The 26541-nt window shown below is 48.8% G+C and overlaps 1 protein-coding gene across 1 annotated transcript in view; it reads left to right on the top strand.

The window, feature by feature from the left end:
* Positions 1–26238, top strand: part of LOC131259054 (rho GTPase-activating protein 100F) — a 36435-nt gene extending 10197 nt beyond the window's left edge. The window contains exons 2-16 of the mRNA XM_058260471.1: positions 6296–6592; positions 8323–8445; positions 8541–8678; positions 13934–15380; positions 15420–16087; positions 17332–17606; positions 17672–17826; positions 17889–17968; positions 18046–18286; positions 21543–21824; positions 21934–22067; positions 22508–22625; positions 22693–23038; positions 23093–23670; positions 23725–26238. Coding sequence (XP_058116454.1) covers positions 6296–6592; positions 8323–8445; positions 8541–8678; positions 13934–15380; positions 15420–16087; positions 17332–17606; positions 17672–17826; positions 17889–17968; positions 18046–18286; positions 21543–21824; positions 21934–22067; positions 22508–22625; positions 22693–23038; positions 23093–23670; positions 23725–24482 — 5640 coding nt within the window. The 3' untranslated portion in view covers positions 24483–26238. The remainder of the gene's footprint in view (positions 1–6295; positions 6593–8322; positions 8446–8540; positions 8679–13933; positions 15381–15419; positions 16088–17331; positions 17607–17671; positions 17827–17888; positions 17969–18045; positions 18287–21542; positions 21825–21933; positions 22068–22507; positions 22626–22692; positions 23039–23092; positions 23671–23724) is intronic.
* Positions 26239–26541: the final 303 nt, after the last annotated feature.

Below are 26541 nucleotides of genomic sequence, written 5' to 3'. Positions count from 1 at the left end.
CCACAGTTGCCCATCCTGCCCATCGGCCCAGGACAGGCAGGGTCGGGGTTGTAGTGAAGTTGTGTGCCCTTGGGTTTGATTGTGGAGTGTGGGAAACACTCGGCTACTATCAAGCGAGAGATGGAGAGCGAATTCGTTACTGTGTAACCATCGTTCGGTCGGTGGTTTCGTTCGACACACGCGATATTTCGGTCCCAGGACCGAGGACGACGACGACGGCCACGACGACGAAAGGATCCTTCCGTTCCGTACCTCACGTGTTCCCCCACCTCCCCCAAGCATCCCGTGTACTAGCGGGGCTGTTTTTCGTTCCGTTCCTCTCGAAGCCGTGGAGTGGAATGCTGGCGTTTCGTGAGCGCACCAGTCAGTACAGTTCATCCACTCGGGCGGTCGGTTCTTGGGCCCCCGCAGAACGCGAGCGCCATAGCAGCCCATTTGCACTTTTTTTGCAGACCAGAGTGTGTGTTCTTTTAGCTCGCATTCTGCCTGCTCACCGCGATCGGTTGAACGTCGGGGTGAATAAGGCAAGAAAGCGGTTGGAAAAACGGCTCCCGACTGCTCCATATCATGTTCCGCGCAGGGTCCTTTGTCGTGCACAAGGTTCCCGCGGTCCGTCCGTCCGTTCGTAGCTCGTAGTGTCCCCACCAGTGCAGTGTGTGAAACGCCACCCTCCCCCGACTCGGTGAAGGTGACCCGGTTGCATCGGTTGCATCCAGCCCTCGGCAGTTTCGGGGCAGATCCTCGTTTGGCCCCAGTGCAAGAAGTGGTTGCTTCGTAACGCAATAAGCGAAGGCTTGAAAGTCAACCACGGGGGTGCCACCTTAGAACGCCCACCGCAAAACAAAAAAACCACCGATAGTGTCCGAGAGGGATGTGGGATGAACGGCGTGTGCGGGCTTGGTTCACTCCGTAGGAGGTTCTGCGGAGCAAAGGCGCAGCTAAAGGCGCCTACAGTAGAATAGTGCAACGACACAATCGTACAATCCCAAAGGGTCCAACGCAACCATCGACAACATATCAAATGTGCTCAGCGGTAGTGATAGCAGTAGCGAAGCGGAACGTAGTCTATAGTCGAGTCGGAGTTCTAGAGAATTAAGCAAGGTGAAAAGCAGCCGTTTCAATGTGCGATAGTGCCACGACAGGATGCTTCTTCACGCGGAGCAGCAGCAGTAAGGTGAGCCTGAAGTAATGGCCAACAGGAGTAGTCCATTGCCTTCGCAGCCAGAATCCTGAACTGTGTATGCTAGTGTGCGTGTGTGCGTGTATGTAGGTGTATAAGTGCTGTGGAAAAGGAAGCACGCACGCACGAAACTGGTGACAGTGACGTGGAAAGCACTATGATTCCGTAGTGGAAAATTCCTTCACGGTGCTCTCCGTTTTTATCCACTAAATGCGTGAGTGAATGCGCTCATGTGTATGTGTGTGTATGGAGGAAGGAATCTGGTTTCTAACTATGGCAACTACTCTTTCGGGGCAGCCCAGTTGAAACATTCTTAGTCAGCCAAGTTCTTAGTCAGTCCATCCTGCATTATTAATAGTTTTTTCCCATTGAACTCGGAAAACGTTCGCGGTGGGTGAGGGTGGTTGAGGTTGGGGACATAAAAAAAAAAACTGTGCCACTGTGTTACACGCACGTCAGACGCAGGACCTCACGCACACTAGCGTCCGTTCGGTGGAACACAGGATTGATTTGGGAAATTCACTGGCAAGATATGGTCGGTCAGGGGGAGTAGGAGGAGGTAGAAGGGGGTCGTTTTTTCACGCTGGCAGGATTCAACTGAACAAGCAGAACTCGTTCAGTCAAAGAACGGTATACGCACACACACACACTCACGCGAGCAAACAAATTAAACAAAATCCCAGAGAATGAGTAACGGTGCGGGCGAGTTGTGGAGGAAAACTCGAAATCCTTTCGCCGACGACAAGTGCTTCCACATTTGCACATTTTCTTCTCTCACTTGTGCTCTCGTGCGTCCTGTTTTCTCGCTCTTTTTTGCCAACTCGCTCGTTCATTCTCACTCTCATTCGCGTACGTTTCCTTTCGCTTCAGTTTAACTCGCTCGCAGAACCGAATTTCTGTAAATGAGCGACAATGCGCGCGATTTTTCCATCCCCATGTCAACCCGTGTCAGATGGTGGAAATGGACGGGGACGGCCGGCGGGTGGTCCTGGTCAGTTGTGGTGTAGTGGAAACCGTATCCGCGCGTAGCCCGTCGTCCTTAGCGCGCGTGCGTGTGTTCGTGTACGGTTGTATTCGTTGTCGTTGTGCAACCTACACACCGCGTTCGGCTCGGATGATGTGTGCGGCGCGCGTTCTATTCAACAGCCAGAATTTTCATTCACACCACCACCACTACACCCCCACTCCCACTGCCCAATGCTCCACTCCCCCCCCCCCCCCACGAGTTCTGACAGCACCGTTGACCTCATAGCGTTACGGTGCTACGGCCAGTCCTTCCGAATCCGAATGAGTAACGCGAAAGTTTCATTTCGACCACTTCACACAACAGTGTCGGAGTGTTTTTTTTTGTGTTTTTGGTGTCCCCACCCTCCCGCTTGTTACGATGGTCATGGCTGCAGGGTGCACCGACTGGATGGCTGAAGCGAGACGAGCTAACTCAAGGGAAGGTCAACCTTTTCCGCTGGAATGGTGGTGGAATTTTAATAAAAACCAAAATTGGTCCTTTCCACCAAAAATAAAATCCATCGTTTTGGCTCGATTCGTTGCGATTCTCATTCGGGGAACCAGCGATGGGAAGCATTTGAAGTTGTGGAAATTTCAATAAAAGGTATCCATCAAGCGAAAATTAAACAAAACCAAAAGTCATTCATTTTACAAACTAAACAAACCGAGCGATGAAATATTGGAAGATATTTTGTTGATAAACGTCAATAAGTATATGGAGACAAATTTCATCAAGTGATATTGCATTGATCTCGTAAGTTGATCCTTAAAATTCGTCACCACACGAAATCTGTGCGTTTCGTTTACTCCTGAACATAACGGTTCGTGAGAGGAAGTGGAAAATGAAGTTAAAAATATTTATCCCTAAAAATTGACCATGAAACTTTTTCTCAAACGAAATGAAAGCTCCGATGGTTTATCACATGAAATTATTTAAATAGTTTGTCATAGGAAAATATTTAAATTTCTCGCTACCAATAGTGATGGAGAAATGTTAATACTTAGAGAATCTCCTACTAAAATAGTGCCTATAATTTTCTCCTATAGTTCCTAGATTCGGAGCTCGTATGTGGAAAATGAAGAAAACAGTGTTATCCGTTAAAATTGACTATATAACTTTTTCCTCAAACAAAATGAAAGCTCCATTGGTTTGTGTCATGAAATTATTTATATGTCTAGTTATCAATAAGAATGAAGGACTGTTAACACTTAGAGAATGCCTTAGTAATATAAAGCCTTCTATATATGTCTCGATAAGCAATCCTGCCATTCCACGTAAATATTTAAACCTGAAATATATTGGTCAAATCTTCTTAACATTTGGTCCACCGCTATCAACAGGTTAAAGAAGACCCAAGGTTGAAAAAATCGCAAAGGTTGAAATGGATCGCAAAGGAATTGTAAGCTGCATAAGAATTGAAAGATGCTCAGATCAACTGAATTTTATCTGCTGCGCGTTGACTACTGATAAATTTTAAAGAAATGAAATGAGGAAGTTTAAATCAGTGGGAAACAAGTCTACTGGCAGGCCTTGGAGAATAGGTGTGGTTATAAAAACTCGTTTGTTGTCATACATGGTATAAGATGGTTCATTGAATTTTTGCACTGATTTGTATACGTGTTTTTGGGTTATGTAAAATGTGGACAAATGTTTTATTAACCCCAATAACCCTTGGAAATCGGCATGATAGGAGACCAACAAAAATAAATACGAACCACAGTCATCTAAACAACGAAATACGATATCTATATAAAAGTGAGTGTAAGTCTGTATAGAACAGTTTGTCAATCAAATTGTTTTCGTCGCCAGAACATTTTCCTCGATGGACATTCTCAATCATCCTCTTTCCCAACAACCCCTACAGCGTTTGCTGTCCACAAGTGGATTGTGACCCACCGCTAAGTGCTGTTGAGAAGATGAGCTTGATGGCAAGCACGAGGTGCTCGCAATTGAATTGCACAAAACGGACTCCACAAATACAAACATACTGACTCGAAACGGGCGAACGCGGAAAAGCTTCATTTTCATCGCCCGGCGATCTCCATCGAGCACGCGAACACGCGACTTTTGACGCTGTTGTGGTTTTGCTTTTGCTGTTGGGGTTTCTCCATCGGTAGAGATTTTCCTCACCTCACCAACGTATGCACATGTATGTGTGTGTGTGTGTGTGTTTAGGCCGGTGGGTGGGAATGTTTTCGGTGGCAGGCTCCGATTAGATAGTAATTGAATCCGGAAAAGTATCCCAATTAGAGGACGTTGGGGGCAAATTAGCAATTCAAATCGACCACCGGCCACCGATCCAGCGTTGGGTTCGTTACGCTTTGGCAAGGAGAGAGAGAGAGAGAGAGAGAGAGTGAGCATGAGAGAGGGAAAATAGACACCCTTGATGACGGTGGTGGTGGTGGCGGCGGGGGAAAAATTGAAATCAGTGGCCTTTTCTGCCTCGTTTGCGTACACCGAAGCCTCCGATGCGGTGGCACGTTGTTTGTTTAGGCTCGTAAGCAGAGTCATTTTCCGATCTATAAAACCGAACCACCGAGCCCACGTCCCCATCCCCTTGCCCTTGTGTGCCGGGTCGATGGCTAAACAATCAATGGCAGCCGTGTGGTTTTGTTTTGCGTTTGCCTACGCTGCTTTTCTCCTCGAATTTCCACGCAGCGGGAGGATGAGGCGACGAGTGCGAGGGAACGAGTTAAAAGGGCTGCCGGAACCGGACACGCAAACCCCATTCAACGGGTGGCTCCGGAAGCGTTCCGGCAGACACTGAACGGTCGAAGGACATTCGAGGCGAATGCACCCGACAACGAACCGGGGGTTTTTGTTTTCTGTTTTCCCTCCTCTTGCTTTACATCGGCCCAATCGAAAGCCCTTGATACGGGAAGAGGAAAAAGCTCGCCGGTTGCCGGTCAAGCGATAATACCCGGCCACCGGATCGGTTAAGTGGCCGGATGCTAACCGCCCGGTGGAGATAACATTGTACGGAATATAATTAGCCTCTCCACGGAGTCTTTTGCTTTGGCGAGCGACCATTTTGTTCGTTCGACCATACGCTCGTGAATGGCGCGCACGCAAACATGTAAATGTCATCAGCAGCGTTTGAAAGTTCACCCGTCGCCACGGAGATGGCAAAAGCCGTTCGTTCCCTTCCGGAATGCTCCAGGGAGGTTGATTGGAAAATTAATAATGGAAAGCAGCCTTCCAGCTCCAGCTTCGCAGCGAACAAAACAATGTCAATGGACGGGTGAAGGGAAACTCTCACTTAAGGATTTTTTTTTATTTTTTATTTTACTTTTAAATGAAAAGATGGAAACCGCTTTCATCGGCTGATTTGTTTTGCCAAAGGTGTTTTCGGTTCGAAAGGCTGTCGGAAAAAATGGCCCTCCATCCATCCGCCGATGGCATGACGAAGCCCGTTGGCAAATCGGGTATCCCAAGTCAGGACATGGCGTGGCATTAGCCAGACCACTTGGTAGCGAGGACCGAGTCTCGTTTCACCATTTGAGCGGGGTGAGAAAAATCGGAGCGAACGACCAAAGAAGAGAACTGAAAGACGGCGAAAAGGGCTGTCAATACTTCAGCTCGTTAGGTTCGAGAAAAAAACTGTGGTACATGTGGGAGGGGAAAGGGGGGCACGGAGCAAAGGGTGCGGGAGATGAGGGACCGCGAAATGTTTGCGTGACGGCTGCTGAATTATTAATCATCGATTGTTCGCGTCCCGGAATGTCTTCGGTTTTCCGTTCGAAGGAAGCGAATGGTTGATATACTGGTTTGGTAAGGGAGGGGGGGAAAGGAGAGGGTGAGCCCGTAAGGGTTTTTAGAATGTTTCGCTACTTCCAATGGTTCCAATTTCGATCGGAACGTGGAACCATCGTTATCGACGAAGCGACGGGCTCGCGCTTTTCGAGGAGGCCAAAGGGTAGAGTTTTCCCCGCGTTTGGCAGAGACGTGGGGACGATGAAAACCATGCCGAACTGAGGGTGACCAAACTCGGTCATTTTATGTATGTGCTTCATCAGCATGCCACTGGCATGGCTTTCCGCGCGAACGTGCCACTGATCGCGACTCGCTGACGGTTTTTCTCCACTCTCCTTCTACTTTCGTACGCGCAGGAAAATGGAAGATCTGTGCCTGACCTCACCGCTAGCCCCGGGCGGGCACCGCCCGGTCCGATGCCTTCCCACCAGGCGCAGGGTCTCCAGCAACAACAGCAACACCAGCAACACCAGCAGCAGGGAATGCAGGGACACCACCAGCAGCACCAGCAGCAGCAGCAGCGCCAGGGCTCGAAGGAACCGGTGCTGCTGCAGGGCGACTTCCGGAAGGTGTCCGGCATCAGCTCGGAGATCTTCCGCCAGATCGAGGCGGTGGAGAATGACCACGATCCCAGCACGGCCGCTGCGCTGGAGGTAAGCATCCAATATCGAACGCCAATCAGGAGGCAATTAATCTTACTCTAAATAACGAACTCTTCCAATGGCAAATAAATAAAAATCCTAAGGGTAGAGTTGAGTTTTCTCAGATGCATAGGTTGGTCAGATGAGTTTCCAATTATGTCATATGTATAGCATTTTCAATCTTTTCTGAGCTTCCAGCAAGTGAGACTGTTCAAGTTTAAATGATAAGACTATAAAGTGCTTATTTATGTTTTTGAAAACAATTTAATATGAAATATGATATGTTTAAATAGAAACAATCTCAGCAGGAAGTATTCAGATTATTTGCACAAATCAAACAGCTTTCAATAAAATCTGGAGAACAGGCGTACCTTAAAAATTAACGGACCTGGTATTTTTTAGCAAAATATTAACTATTCACTTAACATAAGCTGCTTTATGTTGATAGTTAATCGATACAGATTTTAGCTTTAAATATATTTGTTTCGCTATTTATTGGTTTTTATAAACATTTATTTTGACTCATATGAGTTTGTTTACAAAATAATTACTTAATTTATGGAGCTTCGTAAATAGAAAACGATTTAACGTGCAGTAGATTGTTGAACGTGAGTTCAGTCTAAAGTTGTTACGAGGAGAACAGAAACGAAGGTAAAATCAGCATAACCAGTCCAGGAGATGTTTAAAAATGGACAAAGTTCATTTGTCGGGATCTAACAGGGTTTAGCGTCAGTCCCTTAACCTTTTCGCGCAACATCACACAGTTCGTGTAAAGTACATAATTTGATGAGCATAATTTCTCCCCCAGGGAATTCTTTTGCCCAAAGCATAAACATAGCAAGGGTAAGAGAAGGTAGGAACAAATCTACTAGAAGTGGTAGGCAGAGGATAACCGTGGGCGAAGAACTGCGAGAAACTAGCAAAAACTAAACCGATCAAAGCCTCGCGGTGTGGTTAACCGTTGAAGGTTGCCTTCGGTTGCCTCGGGTTGTGTACGGGACTACGGCCTGCCCGGTTGCTGTTTGTGCCAGCCACGGAACGACGTATCCATCCCACGGTCGTAACGCGACCGTTTCAACCGTTTTCTCGTGCTCGTGATGCTGCCAGCTTGTTTTTTGTTCCCTGGTGGAGCCCTTTGGTGGCCGGCGACATCAAAGCGGCAAGGAATGCCCACGGTATGGCACAAAGCAGCACAAACGAGCATTCGGAAACGGGGCGAAGGAAAACAACACGGAACGGCTCACCGCAAACCGTGTATGACGGAGGGAAAGCTTACGCTGGGAAGCGGCGTACCTGTCCGTGACGTAACTGACGAACGAATAACGGAAAAAAAACGAAGAAACACAAACATAAAACAAGCTACATGAGATGATTCCAGGAGCAGAAACCCACACCGTAAGGATTTGCGCCGACTTCCGGCGACGTGCTCGACGGATGAGCGGTAATTGAAACGGAACGGAACGCCGTTCGGTGGAAAGGGGGCAGAAGGGAAATAAACAAGGCTAAGCAAGCAAAAAAACCTTCTCCAACAAGGTCACATCGTCACTGGGACAGAAACACGAGGGTCCGGGAGACGGATCCGAGAAAGGGAAAAGTTTAAGACGACACTAATTGAGTTTGAGTGCTGCTGCGTTAAGAAAGCAAGATATGGCGGAAGAAAAGAAAAGGCATCCCAACAGCGTCCATCTCGAGTGTCTCTTATCAGCCATGTTTTCTCTCTCTCTCTTTCTCCCTCGCGACAGGTGGTGGAGCGGCGGGGGGAAATGATAGTTCGCATCCTGGAGCCGCGATGCATGGGCAGCCGGCAGGCGATCGAGGCGGGACAGAAGTTCCTCAACAAGAGTGATGCCCGACACACGGTCCAGGTAAGGAGGTCCGACCACGGACGGAACTGGCGCCTTGCGAGTCGCGCGATTGCGTAACGCTGCCCTGCCTTCTCTCTTCCGTTTTTTCCGAGCAGCTGGTGGAAATCGTCAAGCGACCGGGCCAAACGCTGGGACTGTACATCCGCGAGGGCAACGGAGCGGACCGGTCGGACGGTGTGTTCATATCTAGGATAGCTTTAGAGTCGGCCGTTTACAACAGTGGCTGCCTGCGGGTAAGTAGAGCGGGACTCGGGGGCCGCGCTAAATGGCAATTTTCAATTAAACTCCAATTAGGCCGCGCCGGTGCGGGCGGTTTGTGCGGCGAGGCGTTAAATTGGGTTTTTATTGTAAACAACATTAGAAAATGGGTCTAGAAGGGGGCTTGGAAAATGCTAGAAGGACTTTGCGCACGATGTCGCGGGGCGGATGGATAAGCAATGTCGCCGAAAAGTTAGCAACACATTCCGGCCGGCCCCAGACGGAAAGGGCGTGCAGTAAAAGGAGCAACTTTCTATCCGGAACTTTCCTCCCGGCGTTGGTCAACGTGGCAAACGTGGAAGCTAGCTTTTGGTGAACGGCACCGTCCGTTTGGACGATCGGGAAGATGAGCAAAAGTTTTCCTGCATTTATGTTGCAGTTTTCCACGCCCGGGGCAAGGCACACTTGCTAATCATTTGCTCGGAAAAGCGATATTTTAATTAAAATAGCTCACATTTGGAAAGTTGTGGCTGCCAAGGATGCTTGTGCCAGTGAAAATTCCTTTGGAGAATACTTTATTGCATCGCAAATCTTTAGCGTCGGTTCAAACAAAATAAGATTTAATTTGATTAAAACTGTGGCATCTGTAGGTGAACTATTTTGAATGATTTTACTTTATTTCATTACGAAAAATTACAATTAGTTGAGGTTTGTTGATTTTTTTGGTCGGTATAGGTAGGAATGTTTTCGATTGCCAATTTTGTATAAGATGGTTTTAATTTTGAATAAAGCTTCTTACATCACGTGAAGAATGAACGAGCTTTATTGGAAAGCAAATTAAGAGATATTTAAGATAAATTCATTGGTTTTTTAAAGATGGAACTTCGACAACCTTAGTCGATTCAAGAAAATAGCTCTTGTTTTTAAAAAATGATAAAAAGAAAAAACTGAGACGATTATATAAGAGAACGTAAGCAATATTTTACAGAACTAGCTTCAGTGTATTTCCATTAATTTTCCCAATAAATCATCAAAACAAATTGATGCTAACTGTCATAAGATTGCAAGAATGTGTTTATGTCAGTTCATAAGAATTGACATAAAAGCCTAAGTAATCGAAGAGGCTTTCAAGAGATCAGACGCAAATTTTATCAACAAATCTCTAATATTCTTATCTTTTGATGAAATAAATAAAAGGGTGTAATTGTTAGGTACATATTACAGTCTTCAAAATATCGTTTTCCTTTTATTATATAGATAAAAATTGTTTTAAAGAAGCAAATTCATGCAATTGTAAAAAGCACTGTAACCTTGTAATCATACCGCCCATGTACCCTTCGTCCTTCGAAGAAAATACAATATAAACCATTTGCAGCGCTCGTATTTGTCCCCGGTGTCGGAAAAGTCGAACAAAATGGCCCATCATTAGGTCGGGTTGGAAGGTATAAATTAAAAGTTTTTGCCAGCCTGGTTTTGTGGTTGTTGTGCGCTGCGGTAAAAGAATCAAAAAAAAAAAAAACGGACACCCTCACCCCTTTGCAGCTGAGAGGGTTTAGCTTCGTTTGTTGTGGTCACCGGCAGCTAAATGAGTTAACGAAGGGTTTTTCGGGCCGCGCTCGCAAACGGCAAGCAATCGGGACCAATTCGAGAGTGTTAAATGTTTTTACAGACGATTGTCGACGCATCGATGGGTGCCAAATGTTACAACAACTGGCCGGGGCGTCATCGTTTTAGTAGCAATAATATAAGTTATCGGCGTTTTCCGGGCGAGTGCCGGACGGGGAGTTTATCGCGGCAAAGTTTGTTTCATAACTTGAAGCATTTTCGATCGAAAACGACTGGGCGCCTCCATCGCATCTGTTGAAAGGCCGACCGACGGTCCGCTGGTTCCACTTTCGCGATGCCTTCACACCCGATTCCATTACGTAATGGCACTGGCGGTTATGGTGGTGGTGTTGGTGGTGGGTCGATTGGAGTTGTATCCTTTTTGGCTTACACCATGTATCGAATATTGGACACGACACGGACCGTAAACGGATAGTGCGCGAGCGGTGGCTCGAAATGGAAGCCCGCAAGAGATAACCCGAGAGCATAAGGAGGCGAAATGTAATAATCTAGCTAGGGAACGGGACGGTGGAGGAGTGTATGGGAGTGGCGGAATCCTGTGATTGGATAGCGCAGTATGTATAGGCTATGGAAAGATAAATAGAGCTATTATCCGTAACGGGTTTTCTTGCAACTCGCCATCCTTTCCGGTTGGGGCTATTATAGTTGTTTTTTCACCGTTTTCGCTCACATAAGTTTCTGTGAGTTTGTGTGTGTGTGTATGTGAACAATTGAATAAACATACATGTATTGTGTGGTCCTGGCACTATCGGACCATATGAAAAGACCAACGGAAGGATCGTCTGGCATGATTTAGACATACGCCATACCGATGGCATCGTCTTGGAAAAGCTTGGCATCGTGTTTGTGAAAAGCATTGTGCAAACACCACACCAAGCTTCAAGGGAAAAGGAGTTTAAAATGAAATAAAATATGATAACATTTTAAAATTTTAATCCAGGCAACAAGCATTTTGTGGCACTCACAGTTTGCCTAAAGTTCCTCCCAGTGTCGTCCAAGAGGGTGAAACACTCGAGGCGTTGTGATTTCCGTTTTCCACCGCTCCGTTCCGTTTATCACCGGGAAGCTTTTCTTTGCACTCTGACGAATGGCAAGATGCCCGTCGTCCGCAGACATCACACTGACAGGCGGAAGGACAGGTTTGTGTGGAGATTATGAAGAATTTCCTCCTCTGCTGTTCGCACACTCCAGACGATTACCTTTGTTCGCCGCTATTTTCGTTCCTTCTGCGATGGATTGCGCTGACGTACGGATATGTACGGTAACAAGGGAAAACGGTAACGGCCAGTGGTGACAAATGTGTTACACAAAGTAACGCTTCGTAGGGTTTTCTAGGTGTTTTTTGCGGTTGGAGGTAGGAATTGTCCATGTCTGGCTTTTGATGGGTTGTGACTAAGAAAACATAGTGACATAATTCGTGCAGCTATTTTATCGTTTTACTGGCCGTCCACACGGCATCGTAGCGTAGCGATTTTGACACTCCATCGTAGTGTCAACTATTTTTTATGGCCGTGGCTAAGGCCTCCCGACCAACATTTGCACTACGACGGAGTATCGAAATCGCTACGCTACGATGCCGTGTGGACTAGAGATGGGAAAGATGATTCTTTAAAAAGATCAGGTGCGGTGCAGTTCGCTCTGTGAGATGAACTGAACGCGTGCGGTGATTCTTCCGCACGTCCCAAGAGCGATTTTTCGTCGAATGGGTTATAGATTAAACGACAAATATTGGCCTGGTCATTATAACACCGTGAAAAATGGGATATATTGTAAGATATCACATACATTCAGAATATTTTTTACATAAATATTCGATATTAGAATATTTATTCATGATATTTCTGGATGTGATTTTAACAACCATAATTAATATCGTTGCCCACCTAAAACAGTAATTCATTCAAAATTATAGCGGTTGATACAATAACCGCTTTTTTTTTTGCTATCGTTTATGTACGAACGAAAGAAAGAATGGTGTAAAGATTTGCCCCACACTTACATAGTAGGAAAGTTGATCAACCATACGAAGAATCATAACCGCACCTCTGGCGTGCGATTGAGCAGGGCTAGCCAGCTCGTTGATCAATGAATAAACCAATACCACACCGCCGGTTGGTGGAGTGTTGTCGTACACATTCATGATCAACCGTAGAACGAATCAATATCGCACCGCTGGCGTGCGGCTATAGCCTGCACGGTAGGTGACCGCACGAGGAATCAATACCGCACGTCTGACGTGCGATTGAGCAGGGCTAGGGAGCACGGAGAACGATCGTCGTGCGTAGAACCAATACCACACCGCCAGCGGGTAGCGTATTGTCTTATCCATTCTTGATCAACCGTAGAACGAATCAATATCGCACCGCTGGCGTACGGCTATAGACGGTAAGGAACCACCCCGGTGGCAAAATGATCATGCTTTCTCGTTCTGTCGGTATCAATTGTCAATTGGGCAGAACGAGAAAGCATGCTGATTTTGCCACTAGGGCATCGTCACACAGCTGGCGAGTCGTGATTTTTCCTATGTATGCATAGTCGGGACCATCGGCGTGCGGAAGAATCATTTTGGTTGATTTGAATGTGCGGTAATCGTTCGCTCAGTAGAAAGATCAGAGTGAATCATACAGTTATGATTCAATTTGCCCATGCCTAGTGTGGACGCTGCGTTATACCACATAACACATGCAATAACAGTTGATTTAAAAGAAAAGGACAGAACATTTTGCTAAACATATTTTATACATCATATCAGGCCATCAGAGACCTCTTAAAAGATGACGAAAAGAGTTTTAGTTTTTACGGATCCGTTATTTTATCGTGGAAAAAACTGTTATATATTCTAGCTTTTATCATTTATGGAGTCTTGTGTACACTAAAAACTCGACCAACACTGAATCGACGACTCTGAAACAATCCACACATTGAGCTTGAACACTGCAGATGTTGTTTGATCACTATTTTTTTGATAAAATTATCTATGTTTTATAATTGAAACTCAGTTTTGCTAGTTTTGCTTCATAAAACAAGCATATAAATATATGTCAAGGTGTATGTACTAAAGTTATACAACAAGGTTTGTACAACACGGGGAAATTAGTAAACTGTCAATCATTTAAAATATACCGTAACATCGCGGGGGCGTCAAGGTAGTAATTTATTTATTCGAATCGCATAAACGAATAGATCACAAGGTAGTTAAATTTCCTTTTTATTAGTTTCACCTGTCAAAAGTTTCTATGGCACTGGAATAGCTCGGTGGATTGTTGAAGAGTATCAATGAGTATTTAACACTCATAACCGTCAAATATGAAAAACCCATTGATAAAGTCCAAAAAGTAACCGCTGCTCAATGTTATAACTTCTCCTCAGTTGACCAGTGCGCGATTTATTTCGAAGTCTTTAAGAGTTCTCACACTTTTATTCTGTCTTTTGTTGTCATACTGCCATCTGTCTCTCTTGACAGAAGCGCATCTCCTAGGGCACTACAGGATTTGGTCCCCCAATTCATCAACGCTACACCAAGAATAAACGATCGAACACCCCTCGCGTTTCCAATGCAAAGTATTGAACAAAGCCTCCTTCATTAGCCTATGAGTTTAAAGCCGGGTGTTTCTTGTTTTCTTCCCTTAATTGTCTTGTACATAAATTCCCTCTCCCTCTACAGGTTGGTGATGAGATACTGGCGGTCAACCTGGTGGACGTGACGCGGATGTCGCTGGACGATGTGGTGATCATCATGTCGATCCCGCGCCGCCTGGTGCTGGCCATCCGCCAGCGGCGGGGCAACCGGGGTGCCAACTCGCCCGGCCCGCCCCAGATGTCGCGGCCAGAGCAGAAACCGCCGCCGGTCGTGGTGATCAAGCGGGACCTGCGCGACGAAGACCTGGACGACTCGGACCGGGCACCCCGATCGTCGCGGTCGTCCCGTGAGCGGCGCACCGGCGATGGGCGCGAGATGACCGAGTCCCGTTCGCGTCTCGGGTTGGGCCTAAACAATTACAGCCCGCAGAGCGAACAGCTCGACCTGTACTACGGCGGCGGAGGCGGCGGCGGCGGGCGGCATGGGCCGGGAGGGGGCCCGGTCGAGACGCCCAGCTGGGGCTACAAGCCGCCGCCCCCGCCGTCCGTCATCACGGAGCAGCCGAAGGGGATGCACGGAGGAGGAGGCGGTGGGTTCCACACGTCGCACTCGTACTACCAGAACGCGGGCACGCTCGAGAGCCTGGCGGAGAAGGTGCACGCGTTCTACCCGTCGGCCACGACGAGCCGGCGGATGTCGGCGGGCGGGGCAGGGGTGGCCATGAGCCAATCGCACCAGCGGTTCCCCCGCAGCGGCTCGGACCAGCATTTGCCGCGCGTGGAGTACGCGGACTACGCCTCCCTGGGGCGTCATCCTCTGCTGGCTCGGTCCAGTCTGAAGAACGACCTCGTCGGTGCGGCTCCTATCGCTGGAGGGACGCTGGGTCGGTACGGACGGTACGATGGGCAACCGGGTCAGCCTGGTCACGGGTCTTCCCGTGGGCCCAAGTACGGGCCGAGTCCTCTCGGGGCCACCGGATCTCTTCAGAGGCGCTCACGGCCCGCTCTCGACTACTCCAGCGATACGGAGGCGACGATTGGACCGCGGCCGAGCTACTACTACTACAATCACCCGGCGATGGCGGGGCCAGCGGGTGGCGGCGGAGGGGGCAGTATGGGACGAGGCAGCACGCAGGCGCTCGGCGGTGGTCCCGAGTTCGCCAAGTTCAACTCGCTGCCTCGCGAGCGGCCCGGAGCACGTCTAGGTCTCAGAGGGCGCATCGTCGATCGGCTGCAGGACGAGGCGGACGGTAACGTGTCCGCGCCGGAGTACTCGTTGCCGATACGGCGTGATCTGCGGGACCTGCGCCATCGCATCACGGCCAGCCCGTCGATCTTCACCTCGGACGAGTACCGGGCGTGGTTGCGGCGAGCTCCCAGCAGCTCCGCCATCTGCGAACAGATGCGAGCCTCGCGGGATCTGCTGAACCAGCAGCGAGCGCACAGGTTCTCCTGCAGCGCCGAGAACATCCACGACGTGCTGAAGAACACCGAGCACATCTACAGCAGCCGCACCGGACTGGTCGGTGCGGGTGGAGTCGGAGGAGTGGGCAGTGGCGTCGGCATGGGAGGTACCCTCGACCGGCACTCGCTGGCGGCGGGCGGTCCTCGGATGTCCTCGCTTCCGGTGCGCTCCCTATCCTCGCAGCACATCGGAGGGCCATCGTCCATCCGCTCCCCGAGCGTACGTCGTATGCGCCAGCTGCTGGAGTTGACTCAGCAGGGTGCGGCTGGTCTCGGGGGCGTCGGCGGTGGCATCCCTAGCTCGGTCGTAGCAGCCCTCGCCGGTCATCAGAGTCCGGCACCGACGCCAAGCACAACACTGCCCCGAGCGCACCGCCAGATCGACATCAACCCGGCCGAGTACACCAAGTACAAGCTGGATAAACCGGTCGTGGACGCGGTCGGCATGTCGGGTATGCTGTGGATCCACCTGCTGGCGGGCCGAGGACTGCGCGCTATGTCCGACACGCCGTCCCAGCTGCAGCAGCCGCTCATCCGCGATCTCTACTGCGTGCTCGAGTGCGACCGTATCCACAAGGCGCGCACCGTCGTCCGGTCCGGCGACCTGCAGTTCGACTGGGATGAGTCGTTTGAGCTCGATCTCGTCTGCAACAAGCAGCTGGACGTGCTCGTCTACTCCTGGGACCCACAGCACCGGCACAAGCTGTGCTATCGCGGGGCGCTCTCACTGACCACCTTGCTACGACAATCACCGATTCATCAGCTGGCGTTGAAGGTATGTCAAGATGATTAGGATTGAGCTCGACAGTAGACACACTATATCTATAACGAACAGAACTTTTCCAAATCCTTAAACGTCATTGCGAGTTTCGCTTCAATGCGTTCAGTTCCGGGCCGTTGTAAGCCGGAGGCGGAGGAAACGTAGTTGACATATTGCCAAGACTTGCAATATTACGAACGGAGGAAGCACAATTATAAGGCGTTGGTCAAAGGAGAAACAATTCTACTTTTCGGATTTTGGACTTAAGCGGATTTTGGAAGAAAAGCGTCGATTCCGTTCTACACGCGTGTCCTTTTGAAAATTGAGGTTATAATGAGATAACAACGCCATCTGTTATCTTTCTCGACACGTATTGTCAAAATCCCGTACGATAACTTCAAATGTTTGCGAACATCCACGAGCTCAGTACTAAGGCGGTCATAATGGTTCGTCTCGGAAAGGAGCTCATCAAAATCTGTTTTTATTCCAAATGTTCTCGTCTTATGTACTAAATTCGCTCTAATGGGCGTAACTGAAAAGGAAGATCTCGCTCTAGAATTCAGATGGTTGCATTCATTCCTATCCTTTCACGCAGTTCCTTTTCCATGTGTTTTCGCGAGCGTCCTTTCAATCGTATGCGCCTTCTCTGTCTAACTCTTAGGCGTGAAACTTATGTAACCTCCTGTTTAAACATTCGTGGGACCTTGAGCAAGGATCTTTGCTTATCTTTTACCTGCTTATGCATCGAGTACTTTGTCCGTTTTCTATGTTTATTTAGGATCACGATAGCGATCCTATCGCTACGAACGAGCCCTGTTGTCCGTCCGTAACAATATCTTTTGAATCCTCGGAGTTTTATGCTATATAACATATCACCTACAATCAAGTTTTGAGCTCTAAAGAATTAGGATGGATGTTCCAACACGGGTTGGAGTTGGAAATTGGCTCCAATCTTCAAGTTAGTTTTGTCCAAGGCGCGTTTCAGTCGTTCTATCTTGATTTAGTTATTTGGATCTACATATAGGATCGTATTCCAAAATATCTTGATAGAGTGTTCTTCGTTCATTCGCCACAGACTTCGACTTATATGTTATTTTCTAACAAAAGAACCTATTCATTTTGTACTATCCATGAACGGGTCTCATCAAGAAGCTCTTCCATAGGTTGTGGAACAATCCGAGTTTTGAAAAGTCTATGAGTCTTCTATTTCTACAGACTAAATCTCTGATGCATCTACTTTGTGTCCTTTCTCCATGTAGGTTGAACCGAGGGGTACCATCTATCTGCGACTAAGGCACACGGACCCGTTCCAACTGTTCCGACGACGTGGTCTACCGAGCCTGCGGGGTAACGTACCAGCCCTGTTCGGTGCCGACCTCGAGACGGTGGTGACGCGCGAGTCCAAGGGTGCACCAGGCTGCGCTCCAGTTCCTATCATACTGCGCCGCTGCGTCGAGGAGGTGGAACGACGCGGCCTAGACATCATCGGCCTCTACCGTCTGTGTGGTTCCGCGACCAAAAAGCGTCTCCTAAGGTATGCCCCGCTCCCGGACGCTCTGGTGTTCTTCTTCTGAAGCGAGTGACGTTTTGCTTTTGCAGGGAAGCGTTCGAGCGGAACAGCCGCGCCGTGGAGCTGACGCCGGAGCACGTGCCGGACATCAACGTGATAACGGGCGTGCTGAAGGACTACCTCCGGGAGCTGCCAGAGCCACTGTTCACCAAGTGTCTCTTCCAGATGACCGTGGACGCCCTAGGTAGTGCTGTCGCGCACCGCAAAACATGCCCTGCTCACCCTGTCTGCTTGCTTCCGTTCTAGGTGTGTGTCTCCCGGACGACCCCGAGGGTAATGCCAAACTCATGCTCAGTATTCTGGACTGTTTGCCGCGCGCGAACAGGGTAAGTCTGCAGGGGACAGGCTAGGTCTGCATTCTCGACTCGGTCCATGCCTGACCCTCTTCTCTTCCGCCCCTTAGGCGACACTCGTATTCCTGCTCGACCACCTGTCGCTGGTCGTGTCCGCCTCGGAGCGCAACAAGATGTCCGCCCAGGCCCTCGCGACCGCCCTCGGCCCGCCGCTGATGCTGCACTCGGCCAGCGTCGGCGCGAACGAGGAGATCGACCACGCGCAACCGATCGCGGTGCTCAAGTACTTGCTGCAGATCTGGCCGCAGCCGGGCTCGGGGGCTCCCGGCGCCTCCGGCGTGCCCACTTCAGGTAACGTAATTCTTATACGTCCCGCTAGCAAGAAAACCACTGCCACCTCGTAACCGCCCGTCCTTCGTACCGTCGCCGGTACCCTCACCAGCTCACGCACACTAACACATGCTCCGTATTTGTTCGCTGTTGTTCGTTGTTGATTGAGCCGTAACCGTAAACACACCGTAAGCGTAAGCACCGCCGAAGAATGTTTCCGAACTTTCTTACCCAGTTTCATGTACTTGTTTTGTGTTTTCGCTTTTATATGTCACTTGATCCAGGTACGTTGCACCTGGACGTTTTCAAGATTGTTTGATTTGTTTTGCGAGTTTCAATTTATTTTTGCCAATTAAAATATTACCCAAAATTGGTTTGTAAAATCAATTGTTATTTTAAAAAAAACCGTCATTTCGTGGAAAATACCGCGATAGTCGTAATTAAAAGTAGATGAAAAACAGAATAATTGGTCCCGTTTGTGAAATATTTAATTAACAACGAATCGTTCTATGCTTGAGAGTAGCTAATTGAAAATATTGACTTTAGAACCAATTTCACTGTTCGCGACGTGAGCGACCATGCGCCTCCATCGGAAAATTACTGAGAGATTTTGAATTATTTTGAAGTAATGACCAACGTTGGCACAGTTTTTAGTTTGTGTCTATTCCGTGATTGCTTTGTTTTTGTTTATTTGTTTTCTTGTTGTATGTTATTTCTACTTCATACCTTAATGCTTTCCTCCCGCATGCACCCACTTTGCAAAAAATATGTAAAATTAATGTATGCCTCTATGATGCGCTTACATATCGATGTAAATTTAAAAATCACCTCCAACACGCCGTTTTAATATACAGAGCTCCCGTTTATTTGGCAGCGGGCAGTCCTATTCCCTGGAAGTTTGGCAATATTTCCCCTTCATCTCATCTGTCAGTTGTTTGCTTGCGCTGCAATCCATTCATCCTCCATTTTGTGGCATTTAACCTTCCTTCAAGCTGCTGCATAGCTATATGCTTCATTAGTGGAAACTTTACACACTATCTTTTAGTAGAAATATTTACAATTAATTGGCTTTGCAAGTACACAACCAAATGTAGAAAGAAGGATGGCATGTGCTACTTGTTTTGCATCCGTTCGTTGTTATAAGAAAAAGGGTTATACAAAATCAAGTTCATCTTTACATCGCCGTCGCTTTCATCCAATCGTTTCCAATCATCCGATCATTCCGTGCAACTCACCAGCTGAAAAAGCCGAAAAATGGAACGGGGGGAAATACTTTAAGCTACCCAACGAACGGTCCGTGAGTGGGACAAAAGTAACCTTGCTTGGGAACAAGGGAATATTTTTAAAAACTCGATACGTCATCAAACGTTTGATTTTTGTTCCCTTCGCTCACTCACTCACTCACTAACTCACCCACTCTCACGCTCGCACTCATGGACTGCATTACCAAACAAACACAGAAAACACACAAGCGTACGATACAAATCGGGAGATCATGATGATCAGGCTAATGCTTCGATCAAGATTGGACACAACAGATTTAATCTATAATGTGCACAGAGCATCTCGGTCAGGACATTCAGGCATTCATCAACATTATTGGAAGCAGTTTGTGATTTCTTAGTATTAATCCATTCAACCGCCACTGCTGACGCTGCTCATGTGATAGTATATTATACACTTATGAACAAACATACATACACAATTCGGTTTATGTTTCGGCTGCCCATATGCCATTGCCGCTCAACGCGACATAGTTTAAGCGAGTGCCGAGGACGAACACCGTAGAACACCAAGTTTCGAATCATTCTTGCCAAATGTGGAATGCGGTTTTGTTTTTGCTAGAGATTTGTTTGACAGAATGCAACTTCCTTTCTTACTTTATCGTTTGTTTACTTATCGTTACATCATCATTGCCTTCTTCTTATCACTCACCAACACTTGCTCGGTTTCTTGCCGTATTCTCTTTAGACTTTGTTCCGAAATGCACAGCATTCTCCCATCCGCCCCCCGCCCCACCCTTTCTGATCAGTTTTTTGTTGTTCGTATGCAATCGAAAAGCATTTTTTTTTAAAGAATAAAGTTAAATATAGATGAATACAATTTTACATAAAATTAATCTTGCGTGCTGAAAGCAGAAATATGTTGCACTAAACCACATTTGTAGTACTCACCTCAGGCATCAGCACACGAAACAGAACAACAAGAGTTGCCAACACGAACCAGAAGTGAACATGAGAACACACACAAACACACACTCCCACATTCAAACACACATAAGATGGTAACGTTGGGGAAGGTCAATCAGGCTACCATCTGGTGATAGCTAAAGTCACGATGCGAGCGTTTTGAGCGGAAGCGAGTGAGTGAGTGAGAAAGTGCTGACCGGAGGGAGGAGGAACCGATCGGCGAGGATCTCTGGCTGGCCTCTGTTGGATCACCGTGGACGTGCTGCTGGATTTGATTTGGTGCTGCGGACCGAGGAGACCTCGGATTGTCTTCGGATGCATGGAATTCCGGATGCGATGAGTCCAGGCGTTGGGTTGTCGTTGACGTTCTACGTGTGTTACTGTGTCTCTGTGTTTGGTTGTTTGCTCTGTTCCTTCCTTTGTTTCCCCCTGCATAGCCTATAGTACTCTATGTTTCATGTTGGTGTGCCCATATCGTTCCACAAAAGCTAGTTACGTGTGGTTTATGTTTGTTAGCTGTTTGGTATGTTTTGTCAACCGATGTTTCCAGTCGACGAGATTCTTTCTTTATCAAACACCCTTCCCGGCTAAGGCCTCTATCTAGCATGAGGGGAACGAGGACGGAATGTAAATATAAGCTGAGGAGACTTTTCTTTTCTTTTCTGTCATTCCTAAACGGTGAACGTTTAATGTCGGAGTGTCCCCGCATGGAATGCAACCGTGGAGTAGTGCTCCATCTGGGCTTGATGTACTTGCGAACGAAAGCTTTCTTACTTACCTCCCCGCTATCTTAGCCCTACGTGTGGCGTGCCCCACCTCACCCCTACTTCTGTCCAACTATTCTCCAAGGGAATGTCGAGTACTGCCAACCTTCTGTGTCCCGTTATCTATCACGCTTCTATTCCGTTGTTTTTCCTAGAGGGAAGTGGATGAATCTCTATCCGTGCCTCAGAAACAAACATTAAAAAAAAAAAACCGACCAATCAAACAAACAACAATCTCTGTTTACTCAGCTGCAAAACAACAACACTGATGAAGCCAAACTTGTTTTCTCAAACCGAACTCGCAATATCTCGTGGTTAATTCAGAGTCCTATGTAGACAGGTCGGCGCGGCGAGCCAGTCGAGCCGCGTGGAAACAAAGCCAGTGCGTTGCAAGTGGGCAAATCGGGGCCGCTGCAGCAGCCGCTACCGCCGGCCAGCAGCCACCAGCGCAGCAGCAGCAGCACCAACATCCACCATCTCAGCAGCAGCCGCAGCTCCAGCAGCACCAACTTGGTGGCGGCCTCGGCGTCGGCGGCGGCAGCGGCGGCAGCAGCGGCGGGCTCCATCAGCTCCACCAGCAACCACAGCCACTCCAGCCACAGCAACGTGCTGGCCAGCAGCTCCAACAGCAGCAGCATCATGCAGCAGCAGCAGCAGCAGCAGCAGCAGCAGCATCAGTCGTCGGCACTAGCGTCTATACAGCCCCGTTCAGCAGCCAGCAATCCATCAACCACATCCTCAACGCTCGGTCAGCATCTGCTCTCAGCCACTCCCAGCACTCTTCAGTATCAATCAGTAGTGGCTCAGTTAGCTCAATCGCATCGAGCCTTGCAACAAGCGGGCCAACAGGTAACGAAACACTGATCCAAACGCAATGAACCCCCACACCCAGTAAAGCGACACCCTAACCTCAAAGTTACTTCAATAACTCGACCATCTAACCTTCCCATCACCACCTTGCAAACCGGTGTATGATAGAGGGAGCCAGAGAGCGGACCACTGACACGCGCACAAAAACACTAAACAATCTTACACATACTCACACACACATACTGCAGCCACCACTAGTATTTCTTCCCATTTTGCGCTGGTGGCCATCTTTAGAACGAGTTAGCAAAGTGCATGACGACGACATGAGTCGTTCGCGGCGTCGTTTATAGTAACGAGCTAGTGGTTAAAAACAGCTAAAGCTTTCGAGCGTGGGATGACTGCTCGAATCGAGCACTTTTTGACAGCTGCACCGTGTACTAAACTTACTGACCGATGTAACGATGCCATTGTCTCCACAGCACCATCAATCGGAGGTCTCAGCGGGCTTGGCGGAGCGCGTCCAATCGCCACATCACGCCACACCCTCCCCAAGCTCTAGTTCCACATCGTCCGCGTCCGGTTCTGGGTCGGGTAGGTGCCACCGTTCGAGTGTTTGACGTGTGTTGTGGTACATCCACTAATCCATCGTTTCTCGTAACCGCAGGTACTGACACAATCAAGCGTGGAGCGTCACCAGCTTCTGTTAAGTTTAAGGAATCCACCAGCAACTACTCCCTCAAGTCGGGTGACACGCAAGGCCGCGGCATCCTCAGCGGTGGCAAGCAGCAACCCTCATCACTCTACTCGACCGGCTACGGAGGGGCAGCGAACGGGCACTCGGCGACATCCGGCAGTGCCACGACCTCGGCATCCCTCGCCGCAGACCTCCTGCACACCGGTTCGCGAACCAGCGGACTGTTTGCGTCGTCCGCCGGGGATTACCTTTCCTCGACGTCGTCGATCGCGTCGTCGGTTGCGTCGTCGGCGGCGGGCGGAGGAGCACCCGTTTCGTCCAGCAGTTTGTACGCGAAGATGGCCTCGGTTGCGGCCAACGCTGCACCGAGCGTGACCAGCACGCTCAACATCACCACGTTCAGCTTGGACGAGAAGAACAACCTGGTCGTGTCGCCGTCACCGTCGTCCGCGTCGGAGTCGTCGTACCGTTCGTCGAGTCCGGCCTCGAGCATTCAGCGCGACCGATCACCCAACAGCCTCGGGGACAGTGGGTCCCGTGGAGCGCCGACGTCCAGCTCACCGTCGCCGCTGCGCCGTCAGGAACAGTTCGAGCGTGCCGATAGCGTCCCGGTGGCGTCCTCTGCGTCATCCTCGACCGCTTCGGCGGCGGGGGCATCGAGTTCTGGCAATCCGGCAGTCACGACGGCATCCTCCGGCGGGTCGTTCATGTCGTCGCTGCGTAGCCAAACGCTCGGCAGCTATCAGTTCCCGTCGACCAGCCTGAAGCTGCCGGGTCAGCTGAGTAGCAGCGGTTCGCAGGACTCGCAGGACGATGGCAGTACCTCGTCACTGCTGCGAAAGCTCACCTCGTCTCTGTCGCGTACGATCGTCAGCAACACCGGCACCCTTCCGTTGTCGTTGGGCCGCGAGAAGCTTAGCGAGCTGTCCGGCTCGGGCGCCGGCTCGGGTGGATACTCGAGTGGAGGCATCGGTAGCATCAGCAGCAGCATCAGTGGCGCAGGTGCACGGACTATGAGCTCCTCCCTCGGGTACTCGGGACTCGGCGGAGGGTCATCGGCGTTGGATGGTGGCACTTCGGCGTCCTCCTCGGCAGGCACTGGTGGCAGTGGCATAGGGTCGGCAGCCTCGGTTACGTCGGCGGCGGCCGTCACGAGCATGAACCTCTACGGCACCCTGCCGAAGACTCACTCCTCGCTCTACTCGTCGTACGGTGCGCGGGAAGGTGGCGGCACCACCTCGGTGAGTGCGTCCGGGAGTGTCCTTTCCGGCCTGCTGTCCGGTACGACCAGCTCGTACGGCATCAGCGAACGGCTGAGGGCGCTCACGACGGGATCGACGGGCAGTGGCGTCTCGGGTGGGAGTCTCGGGGAGGGAGCCGGTTCCACCGGTTCCTCGACGGGCATGGACAGTGGCGCCGCCTCGTCGTCGGCGGGCGATCTCGAAAGCAGTGCGTACGACTACGAATCGTCCGGCTTTTCGTCGGCGTCGTACAGCGGTATGGCCACCTCGGGGGCCTCGATCGGCTCGGGTGGTGGGCTCTCGTCGTCGTACTTCAGCACCGGCAGCAACAGCAACAGTCCGTTCGCCACCGGTGCTGGGGGGGCGGGAGAGCGGGCGAGCGATTCCAACACCAACGCCGCCCCTTACCGGGTGCAGTACGCGTCCACCAACCCTTTCCTACCCAGCTTCAACCCAACCAGTGACGGTAGTAACGGTAGTAACCCCAAGGACGATGACGAGCCGTTCGATATGAAGTGAGCGCGCTGCCAAAATCAGTCCCGTGGATGGGTGGATACTTCCCTGTAGCAAAAACAAAAAAAAAAACTCAACCAACAGTATTAACACAAACATTCCCGGTTTGTTCAAAAGTCCCCCACTACCTTGTCCAACACATTAGCGAGGCCAACACACCAAATGAAGGAAGTTGAATCGATTCGCCATTTATTTCGAAACCGTTAGGACCCTATCCTCACGCCATGTAACACCAATTCAATCGTTTTCGTTCCTCAACAAGGAACCCCCTAGGAACAATCCATACGTCGTCTACGTTGACAGCGTGTAGCCCGTTTGACGTTCGATTGGAAAGGTTTATTTAGATTACTTTTTCCCGTTAACGATGTTAATGCCATGTTACTCGGACACCGTTTCTCCGTTACCAATCGTATGTTAAATTGCGCCGGTGTGGTGTAAGTTTAGGGAAAGTTGGTGCAAACGTTAGTTGGAGTTCTTAAAATTGCCGAAGAATGAATTCAAGTGAGTCAATAACTAAAAGACTCATTGCAGGAAAGGCAGGCACAGAAAAATAAGAAACAAAGAAGTAAAAGAAATAGTAAACGAGTAAAACAAAAAAAACATCGCTACAGTGCTGAACGGAAAATGTTAGTAAAGGATAGAACAATTTACGTATATTCGATACGCTTTAATCGTGAATGTGGATGGAAACGTAATAATTACAATAATGAATTATCGATAAAAAAAAACACACACACACACATCCAACAATAATTATGTGCTTGCTGATTGACCATTTAACGAAATATTCGAACTTATACTAATGTACTCCGATAGCAAGTTTGGAACAGAATACTGAACTGTAGAACAAAGCAGAACGATCAGAACCAACAGTGAGAAGCGGAAGGTGCTGTTTACAACAAACAGTATCGAAAACAAAGGCGCAAAACGAACACAAAGTTAATGTGAAAGGGAAAACTGATAGTAATAGTTTATACACACAAACAAAACCAGACTATTGCAAAGAACGAAATGAAACGAAACAGAAATGACACAGAACCTGTATAAAAGCCAGCCAAAAGAAAGGTAAACCGATCGATCATGTTTCAAGTTCCAGCATGCATTTAGCAACATATACAATAAACAAAATAAAGCGAAACAGAACAAGACTTACCCTTTTGAAGCAACTCTTGACAAGGATCTAAGCACGGGAGGAGTGGAAAACTTTAGTCATCAAGGGCAATGCTAAATGAAACTCAGCACAACAGTTAGACACGACGTATATACGCGAGAGAAAAGAGGGAACTAATGTAGGCTTACCAATGTGTGATGTAAAGTGTCACAAACGTTAGAAAGAATGTTCGAGGGAAACTGTGGTGGAGTGAGCTTTCGTTTTTCTTATGATCGCAACGTAGGACGAGAATATTGAAGATAATTAATAATGCATAGGAAAGCGATCGATCCTGTACTCTCGATATGCAAGTGGCAACATTCATCATTAGTACGCATGATGAGTCCTCGATCCCGCCTTAGCTCGAATTACACTTAACCTCGTTGGTTTTGTTTTGCGCGTCGATACGATCGGAACGGAAACCCGCTAGCTCTCTGTAAATATAGCGCAAAACATACGCTTTCCCGGGAAACTCGGCTTGAGTATCCTTTGCAACGTTTTGCAAACAGAAAAAAAAACAAATGAAAAGGCAACGAAACTTAAAGAAAAAAAAAACGGTGGAAATGCCGGGGTACCATTTTCCTACCATTGCACCATTAGGGAGTCACCCACGTGCGCACATACCTGCTTCCAGCGTCCCCTTGCTCCTTTCAACTGGAGAGAGAGATGATCATCCGACATTATAACCGCTAAGCCCATATTCTAAACTAGGAGCTGTCTCGTGCATTTCAGCTGCTCATTATCACATCGTTCTGGCCACCCGGTAGAATGCTAGGACGGGGAACATCGGGAGAGGAGAGCTTAGTAGCATCATCTTCCCTCACCACGAGCCACATTCCAGTAATCTGATTTAACGCATTCAATGTCAATTCTGTGTCGTGTTATAGAAGCAGCAACATACAGGAATCGAATAAA

This window comes from Anopheles coustani, chromosome 3, assembly GCF_943734705.1.
Source record: "Anopheles coustani chromosome 3, idAnoCousDA_361_x.2, whole genome shotgun sequence".
NCBI classification, from domain to species: domain Eukaryota; kingdom Metazoa; phylum Arthropoda; class Insecta; order Diptera; family Culicidae; genus Anopheles; species Anopheles coustani.
Note: the sequence above shows the minus strand (reverse complement) of the source record. Positions and strands in the feature narration are given on the sequence as shown.